We start from the raw sequence: 10,280 nt of genomic DNA on the forward strand, positions 1-10,280 counted from the left end.
GAAAGGAAGTCAATGTTGCCGTGGCAACGGGAGTTTGATTTATACAGTTCGCCGTGGAAGATTTATCTTCAATTTTGTCGTTGACCTAATCTCACATTTCTCGCAAACAGAGATAATGTTTATCGTCGGTTGTTTTATGTTGTTCATTCGGTGTCTTTATAGTTAGTTTGTGCTCAATGACTGAGACAGATGGCGGCTGATTTAATCGTGTTAGTCAATTAGCTTGCTAGCTAACGTTAGCACGTCGAGCTAATCTCTTAGCTGAAAGTAATCCCAGCCTTGAATGGCTTTTTCGTTCTCTTGTTATTCAGCTTGAAAGAAGCAATCTGAACTAGCTTTAGAAGTCAAGCAAACAATTTTCTTGGTCGAAAAACAGTTGGGATATTATCTAAAAGACATTGAAATTAAAAGAAGATGGAGCTCCACCTACATAGACTTGATTATACTCAGGTAACAACACCATTTAATAGTCGCTGTTTTTGCCTTGCTAGATTTAGAGTAGTTTTAGTTGCTGCTGAATTAAAATTAATCAATGTTACGTTACATATTTGCTCTAGGTTGGTGTGACATCCCAGAAAACTATGAGGTTACTTCCAGCGTTGGGAAAAAAATCAACCCAAAAGGTATCATTACCGAAGACCACTGCCACATGTATTTGGAAACCTTTGAAAAACAGTTTCACTTTCAATGTGAAAAATCTTTTCCCTTCTAATCAAAAAGAATAATACATTTAGTTAGTTAAATGTATTTAATAAAAAGTAACAATAACAATATAAGATTTATTTGGACTTTGGCAGTTTTCTTACTTTCTGTCTGTGGAGTTTTGTAAGTCAAGCTGTGTCTCCTGTGAAGAAAAGTGACACTGATCTCTTTAAGATGTTGCCATATGTAAACTATTAAGACATAGAAGTAATTAACATGATCCCTTATTCCTTGAAGAAAATAAATTCCAAAAGGAGTAAGGAAAATGCAGCACACCTAACACGCGACCTGAAACATGCGTTATAACGTTTGAGGTTAATAAATTTGCTGTATGACAGGTTTTCTGATAATAGTCCTTTTTCTAACCACCTCTCTAGTCTTTTCTGGTCCGACATCTTTGCTATTTTTAATAGACTTATCAATATGAACAAATTGTGTTTTTGTTGGACAGGCTGTTTGTGACAGACTGTGAAGATTCAAGTTTTCTGTTTTCTGTAAATGATGGACACACACATCCCTCTTGATTTTAGCCAGATTTTATGTCTGAACCATTTTCCAAATCACACAAAGAAGGAAAATGACCTCAGTTATGATATATATATCTTTTGTTTATGAAGAAGAGAAAGACATAGTTCAATTAGTGTAAGTAGTATCAATCTGTGCACTCTCACTGGGAATTGTTCATCTGAAGGACAGCCTGGGGGAAGAATTTATCTCTGACAGAGCTCTGTTACCCTGTCCTGTGTCCAGGATGTGTGGGCTCTTCTTAGGTAAATGTTAAGTGACTTGACTAACAAATTCCCTCAGACAAAAATAATTTATATTATGCTGTTTTCTATCAACTTTAGTAGCCTCTGAAATGTGCTATGTAAATTGACCTCAGCTCAACATTTATTCAGTCTTTATACCAGAAAATTTGGTTTGTTGAGATGGACTCAAATAAAAAAGTTCATGTTTTTGGTCTGGTTGGTGTCTTATTCTTTTTCAGGTTGCCATAGCTGACCATGATGGTGTAGTTACATGCTTTGGGATGAAGAAGGGAGAAGCAGTGGTGAGCTTATCTTTTATATAATCCAACTGTTGTTGAAGTGACATTTTTTTACTGTAAAGACATATGATTGTCTGTTTCAGCCTGTGTTTAAAACGCTCCCTGGAGCAAAGGTAGCCAGAATGGACCTCGGAGGTGCAGTGGGAACTCCCCAGGAGAAGATCTTTGTCTGTTCTGGTTCTCAGGTTCGAGGATTCACTAAGAAAGGAAAACAGTTCCTCACCTTTGAGGCCAACCTCACGGAGAGCATTAATGCCTTGTAGGAACATCCTCCTTTTATTTCTTCTTATTCTGTTTGCTTGACTTTTATAGTATGTTGTGACTTTTATGTGAATGATAATGACAATGTTTTTTTCTAGGCACGTCTCAGCCGCTGACCTTTTTGTGTGTGCAAGTTACATCTACAACCACTACTGTGACTGCAAGGACCAAGACTACTTCCTTTCTGGAGACAAAATTAATGACATCACATGTTTATCCTCTGAAAAGCTTCCTCACCTCATCCCTGTGTTAGCTTGCCAAGATCGAGTTCTCAGAGTCTTACAGGTAACTCGAACTTACAGTTAAATACAAAATTGTTTAACTGGATGCTTTCATGTTGTCATATCTGTGGCTAATCTAGATTTTAAATTATTTTCATTCAAATAAATGATGAGTTTTAAACCCCTTTGCTCTATCCGTTGGCTGTTCCAACACTCTACCAAGGTTTCTCTTCAGTGATTTACTCTAACTCTAACTTCAGGGATCTGAACTGTCTTATGATATTGAAGTTCCCGGCCCTCCATCTGTTCTGGAACTTTTTAATAAAGATGGAGGCAAGTCAACTTCTTGTCTTTAGTTCATTTAAATTATAAATCCTTACAGAGTTTCATTTGAACACTATGTGTTTTTCTTCAGGAGAGGAAGTCCTTTATGGAACCACTGATGGAAAAATTGGACTGGTTCAGATTGGTGACTGTGATGCTGCAACCAAATGGGAGATTGGAAATGAAAAAAGGAAAGGAGGTATAGTTCAAAACAGAGCTGATCAAAAGTTAAACATAAACTAATTATTGGCATGATAGCCATGTTAATTTAGGATTTTTAATTATTTATTTTAACTGTTCATTTCCCATGCAGCTTCAGTAAGTTTTGAAAACAAGACTTAGGTGAAGTAGTTTGGATTTATTGTGAATTTTCTCTAAACAACAAATGTTTAAAGTTACACATATAAGCACAATTATATACACACATTTCCTGTAATTTTTGGTTAAGTGTCCCTTAGCATGTTTTTTTTCCAGTCAACAATAAGCTTCTGGCATAATTTTGACCAGATAATTAATTCATCATCCTTCTTGGGAGAAATAGCAAGCTTTGTATCAGCTTTTAAACATGGCCGATACATTTTTAATATGGTTGAATCTTAATGCTTTCTTGCTTCATTTATTCTAAAATCAGTTTTGATGTGCTTGGTTTTAGGATGTTTAGGAACAACTAGGAAGCATGAAGGCTCAAGACTTCAATAAACTATAACCGATTGGCATAACAGTGCAGCAAAGCTTTCAAACATAACACTGTATCAGCTTCCACGCATGGCGGTGGTAGCATCATGCTGAGGGTCTTTTTTTCAGCCCAGTATTGGTAAATTGCACAATAATACATACAAAAATACTTTAAATCATAGTCTGTGCCAGACAAACAACCAGTTTAAATACTCAAATCTAAATGCTGCCATTCTAACAAAGAGGGTGGTCAAATATGCATCTGAATGCATATTTATTTATTATTATTCAACTTGCTAAGGGATATTTAATCAAATATTAATGGGGATGTGGGCGTTCAGTTCAAAGGCTGTCTGTATTTGAACTTTGTGTGGATTATGGGAAATTTGCAATAAATTGAAACTAGTTCACCCAGATTTTGTTTTTCAGTTTAATTTTCTAAATTAATATATAAGGCAATTATTAGTGTGTGTAAACTTCTAAACTGAACAATGATATCATGCACAATGTTTTATTAAGTGTTTCGTTTAAAAAAAATTCACAGCATGACCCATTGTGGACTATTCTTGTCTTGTAGTTTTGGACGCGTCTCAAAGCACCAAAACTCTTTTTCTTTCTTCCATCAGGAATTCTCTGCATTGACACTTATGATATCATTGGCGATGGTGTGAATGACATCCTGGTGGGCAGGGACGATGGGACAGTGGAAGTCTATGGTTTTGACAGCTCCAGTGAGCCTACGTTACGCTTTGAACATGTGAGATTTTGTCTGGCATGATGAAAATGTCTTTACCTGTTCTAGTTTGGTTTTAATAGTGGCAAACAGTTATCACAATTAAAAGCTGCTTGGCCGCATTATAGGTCAGGTGGCCTGCATGTTGTCAATATGTTTTACGTTTAGTTTTCAATCGTAAAGCTTTTTATGGCCTTTGGAGTAATGCATACATTCATTCCCAGTATAGTGTCCCATCATGTATGCTTTCAGGGAGACACTGTAAAAACTTGCCAGTCCATCCTATTTTTATGAGCAGATTGTGTCCACGGGCATACCTTAACTTTGCTTTAAAATGTTGGCTGGTTTCTTAATTAAAGATGAAATTTCTTCTCCTTTCAGGTGTTGACAGAGAGTGTGACCTCCATCCAAGGTGGCTGTGTGGGGAAAGAGTCATATGATGAGGTCTTAACTGCCACCTATACAGGTTACATGAGATGTGATTTTCATTTAGAAATGAAATTATAAAAATGGTCTCAAACTTAGATTTTTTTAAATAGTTGTATTCTTGAATGCGGATTATATCTTCAGGATGGGTGACTGGGCTGACCTCTGAACCCCAGAGGGCCGAGGCTGTACAAGGAGACGAAGTCAGGATGAGCAAGGAGACCCAGTCTAAAATAGAAGCACTCAGGTACGAGCACAATTATCCATTTGTCTGAGCTTCTCGTTTTACCTTCTGCGTTCTGATTATATTTGGATTTCAGCACAAATTTGTTTCTGGTCATATCGTTGCCTTTTAGTGCAGAGCTCGAGCAGCTACAGGTGAAAGTTCTTCAGGGGCGTGAGCAATACCAACAGTCCAGTCAGTCCAGCACGGCCGTCTCTGCTGTGCCTGTTTTCAGCATCAATGACAAGTTCACGCTCTGCCAGGATGACGCCAGCTATAGTCTCACTCTGGAAGTGCCGACGGCCATCGATAACCTACTCTTGCAGGTATCTGCAGCAGTTTTTTGCTGCTGATACAAATAACATCCTTTATTTTTAATTATATTATCTAAGAAGCAGAATGTAACTTCAATTTGAATCTTTTTTTCCTTCAGAGTGATGTCCCCATTGACCTGCTGGATGTAGATAAGAACTCAGCCGTTGTCAGTTTCAGTGAATGTGACTCACAGGTGAGCTGTTTTAGTCGGTCTGTATACATTAAGCATGAATAAAGCATCAACCTGCTGTGCTCTTAGAGCCCTGACCGAATATGTGTTTCCACCAGCCTAATGGAAACTTCCTCCTGGCCACATACAGATGTCAAGCCAATACAACCAGACTTGAGCTTAAGGTAACCATTCAATTAACTCTGAGTGAAGGCATGAATGGTTTTCTTTATTGCAACTCACTGCTAATGGAACTCTAAGGTTTGTACGGTGGTTTGCAAAGGTATTATCAACCCTTAAACCTTCCTATGTTTTATTTTTTTGTTTGTTTTGTTTTTTTTACATTGCGACACCACACTGTTGTATGCTAACACAAAGTGGTGCATGATTGTGACATGGAAAGAATCTTATGCAGTTTTTTTTTTTTTTTTTACAAATAAAAACCAGAAATGGACAAAGAGTGGTGTGCATCTATATTAAACCCTTCTGAGTCAATATTCACTGCCATTACAGCTGGAGATCTTGAACAGCCTTTCACATCTGCACACTGATGTTTTTCTCCATTCTTCTTTGTAAAAACAATTCAGGCTCAGTTAAATTAGTTAGAGAGCATCTGTGAACATATATTTGAAAGTCTTTCCACAGATTCTCAGTTTGATTTCCATGATGCTGTTTGTTCACTAAAGAGTGCTAACAAATCTTAGGGGCTTTCACAGAACAGCATAAACTTCGATAAGATTAAATTAAGACTGAATACATATTTTTATTAGTTAAAATGTAAGAAAGTGGTTATAATTTTTCTTGTCCTTCACATTTATGAAGTCATGTAAAATTCTAATTAAGTACACTGAAGTTTATGGTTATAACACAACAAAATATGAAAAAGCTTAAAGGTTTGGAATACTTTTGCAACACATTGTGTAACTATAGTTGGCATTTTACTTTCTATTGTATCACTGCTTGGTTAATTCTTCAAAAGCAAAGTCTCTGTGCAGGTTTATATGAATGCTGGGGAACAAAATGACTATCCTGTCTACTTGATGAGCTTAAATGTTGTTCTGTATAAGATGCGGCAAATAAATAATCAGTTTTATCCACAATCAGGTGAGATCCATTGAGGGACAGTATGGGACCCTGCAGGCTTACGTTACACCCAGGCTGCAGCCCAAGACCTGCCAGGTTCGACAGTATCAGATCAAACCGCTTTCTCTGCACCAGCGGACACACAGCATAGACCCAGACAGGTAAGGGCTTCATGTGAGCATCAAATAACAATTTGACAGCTTGAATATAAAAAAAGCTGGTATGCAGTAACGAGTAGACATTTAGTTAGAAGTCAGCTTCCAGTTATATCAGCTGCATTGTAGATAATCTCTGTCCATTTTTGTTTTCAGGCCAATGAACCGACTCAGTCTGGTGGGGCAGTTCAGTTTTGCAGAGATTCATTCCTGGGTGGTTTTCTGTTTGCCAGAGGTGCCTGAAAAAACGCCTGCAGGGGAGAGTGTGACCTTCTACTTCCACAACACGTTCCTCGGCACACAGATTGAAGCCACATACTGGTAAACTCAGGAACACACTAAAAACAACTCGAGCTTTGTTCAGGAGTATCATATCAAAATCAAAAATACCCTCAAAAGACCAGTTGTCACCAAATATATTTATAAAACCCATTAGCAAATGTTAAAATATTAATAAAAAGCTCACTCTCTGCATTCTAAGAGTACTTCTTGAAATTAAATAATAATGAACATCTTTTCTCTGTGGTGTAATTTGGCACTTTGCAGAGAAAACTGCTTTGATTTGACTGATAAAATAATATCTAAGCACACAACTGTTATCTTAAAAGTTCTATTTATGTGGCCCTTTGAGGTTTAGTGGACAACATAAAACCTTGTTTAGTTCATTTTAAAAATGCACAACTAAATTTGAAATTTTCACCTGGGTTTTACAGTATGTTTTTTCAATTGTCTGATTTATCTTTTCAGCAAAGGGGAGGGTCACTTTAAGTCAGACAATATTTCTACCATCTCTATCCTCAGAGATGTTCTTTCTAAAGAGGCGACCAAGAAGAAAATAAATCTAAATATTTCATACGGTAGGTCTACTGCGTCTCTCTGAATTTTACACTGATGTGCTTATTGATCTATACAGGAGAAACGAAACCCATTTGTTGTGTGTCTTCCAGATATAAATGACGACTCGGTGAGTCACACTCTCCGGATGATCCATCCAAAACTCGAGTACCAGCTACTGTTGGCAAAGAAAGTTCAGCTTATCGATGCTCTCAAAGTAGGTTTTGGTTAAATGGGAACACATTGTGTCAGGGCTCATGTGTGACCTGGCTCTCCTTCCTTTTTTCTATAATTGTAAGGAGCTCCAGGTACATGAGGGGAATGCTGATTTCCTAATCCCAGAGTATCGCAGCATTTTGGACGAGTCTGCCAATCTTCTGGAGGAGTACAAGAAGCAGCCAGCACACCTTGATAGGCTCTACGGTAAAGTCTGGGAGTCACAATGAGACTGATTTTTAAGTAAATTTTAATGTTGTAAGTCATTTGGATTGCAGTGACTTGATCTGTGCTTATCTTTCTTGCAGGGATGATCACTGATCTTCTTATTGACAAATTCAAGTTCAAGGGCAAGAATGTGAGAACAAAAGTGTCATCAATGCTGGAGATCCTTGACCATTATGACTTAAATTCACTATTAGACTTTTTCAGTGAACCATGAAGTCAGACAAACCAGAAATGTATATTTTTCTGTTTTATCTCTGGGCTGCTTTGTCCTGTAATCACATCACAGAATTGTAATTATCCAACACTTATGTTTTTGTTGTCTCAAATTATGGTCTTTTATTGTATTTAGAAACTATTTATAAATATAATATTGATATTGCAGAATAATAAAATATGTATTCAGTCTTTTGATATTGTTTAAAATAATAATGCATTTTTAATTAAATAGTAGCTATCTTTTAATTCAGGCTAAATAATAATAATAATAATACTTTATTGATCCCCTAAAGGGAGGAAATCTAGTTTGTCCCAGCATTGCACATAATAACAACAATAATAAATAACAACTATATAATTGCATCATCCACTCCTAGGTGGGGCTATATGCAAACTTTAATCAATCAATCAATCAATCAATCTATCTATCTATCTATCTATCTATCTATCTATCTATCTATCTATCTATCTATCTATCTATCTATCTATCTATCTATCTATCTATCTATCTATCTATCTATCTATCTATCTGTCTGTCTGTCTGTCTGTCTGTCTGTCTGTCTGTCTGTCTGTCTGTCTGTCTGTCTGTCTGTCTGTCTGTCTGTCTGTCTGTCTGTCTGTCTGTCTGTCTGTCTGTCTGTCTGTCTGTCTGTCTGTCGATTTAATCTATCTAGCAATCTATAAATTGATTTAATCTATAGTTTTTCTTAGTCCCTTAATGCAAGGGACTAAGAAAAACTTAGTCCCTCGTACAGTACTAAGTTTTTCTGATTCATTTCATTTATAATGAAATAACAAACATTTCCCTATTTGTGTGTGTGTATAGTTTGGGGTTGACAAAAACTGTAATTTAATTTAAAAAAACATTTAAAAGCAAAACAGATGGTTCAGTCTTGACAATTTAAATAACCAGTTCAACTTAGAGCAAATCCATAACAAAGGTGCAATTTCTTAAGAAATGTATAAGTTAAATACTATCTGGTCACACGAACAGCTCAAGAAATTGCCAATTGGTTGAAAGTTTTTAAATTAAAATAATTACAATAACCATAAGGATTACATCAAACCCTATTTCCATTATGGGAGAATTGGAGATGGAGGAAGAGAAAACTTATCTCAGTGTTCACCTGGACAACAGACTGGCCCGTAAAGCTGCCTACAAAAAAGGTCAGACTGATTGTACTTCTTCAGGAAACTAAAATCATTTAGTGTTTGAAACAAGAAGCTTCATATCTTATATAAATCTTGGCGTACCAGAAGAAGGCTTGGCAAGGTGATAAAAATAAAGGGACTATTGAACCTCTGGAAATGATGGCACTAAGAAGGATTCTTGATAAAATCAAGAAAATTACAGACAACCCTGACTATCCTCTTCATGAGACTGTCATACAACAATAAAATGTCTTCAGTCAGAGGCTTCTTCATCACTGGTGTAATACATGGTCGTCAGCTTCTACAACTCCGAGTAAAACGAGTTACAACATATATGTTGTGTCTCTATCTATCTATCTATCTATCTATCTATCTATCTATCTATCTATCTATCTATCTATCTATCTATCTATCTATCTATCACACTGACAAAAGTTAATGAACATACAGTTGAAATCATTCATTCAAATTAAATGATGTATGAACAATGTCCAAGTGAATATCCTTACTGAATTCAAAAGTGTTTGGAAATAAATTAAGCTTAATTTTCTTCCAGGCACATTTGGCCCCAAAATAAAACAAATTAACTTTACTTGTATTAAAATCAGGTACAATGACCCATACACAAAGATAAATCAGCTGAATTGTAATATATTGTGCCTCAATCTCTGTCTGAAAGGGAGTACATATCTATCTATCTATCTATCTATCTATCTATCTATCTATCTATCTATCTATCTATCTATCTATCTATCTATCTGTCTGTCTGTCTGTCTGTCTGTCTGTCTGTCTGTCTGTCTGTCTGTCTGTCTGTCTGTCTGTCTATCTATCTATCTATCTATCTATCTATCTATCTATCTATCTATCTATCTATCTAATCTATCACACTGACGAAAGTTAATGAACATACAGTTGAAATCATTCATTCAAATTAAATGATGTATGAACCTCCAAAAGTATTCCATCCATCCATCCATCCATCCATCCATCCATCCATCCATCCATTTTCTTACACCCTTGTCCCTCAGTGGGGTCGGGAGGGGTGCTGGTGCCTATCTCCAGCTAGCGTCTCCAAAAGTATTAACTTTACAATTTTTTTCTGTCAAATGACACTTTTTTTCTAAGCAATGTTCTTTTTACAGGCAGACTCAAACTATTTAAACTTTACAGAAAACGTAAAATACTAAATGTTTAACAGCATCTGAAGTAAAATACAGCGGTGTGTGTTTTCTGAACTGAAACAGTCGTTAAAGCTGTGTAACGTTTTTCTTGAGGGTGATCTTTGTTTCAAACCGGTTT

The 10,280-nt window shown here is 36.3% G+C and overlaps 1 protein-coding gene across 1 annotated transcript; it reads left to right on the top strand.

The window, feature by feature from the left end:
- Nucleotides 1-8,024, top strand: bbs7 (Bardet-Biedl syndrome 7). Its single transcript, XM_008421109.3, has 19 exons — nucleotides 1-450; nucleotides 558-623; nucleotides 1,691-1,753; nucleotides 1,834-2,009; nucleotides 2,110-2,296; nucleotides 2,493-2,565; nucleotides 2,648-2,755; nucleotides 3,858-3,988; nucleotides 4,346-4,430; nucleotides 4,535-4,637; nucleotides 4,747-4,939; nucleotides 5,047-5,121; nucleotides 5,217-5,282; nucleotides 6,202-6,341; nucleotides 6,492-6,656; nucleotides 7,083-7,192; nucleotides 7,283-7,386; nucleotides 7,469-7,592; nucleotides 7,694-8,024. The coding sequence occupies exons 1-19, from the start codon at nucleotides 415-417 to the stop codon at nucleotides 7,825-7,827; spliced, it is 2,139 nt and encodes a 712-aa protein (XP_008419331.1). The 5' UTR covers nucleotides 1-414; the 3' UTR covers nucleotides 7,828-8,024.
- Nucleotides 8,025-10,280: the final 2,256 nt, after the last annotated feature.

This window comes from Poecilia reticulata, chromosome 10, assembly GCF_904066995.2.
Source record: "Poecilia reticulata chromosome 10, P_reticulata-male-v2, whole genome shotgun sequence".
Classification (NCBI taxonomy): Eukaryota; Metazoa; Chordata; class Actinopteri; order Cyprinodontiformes; family Poeciliidae; genus Poecilia; species Poecilia reticulata.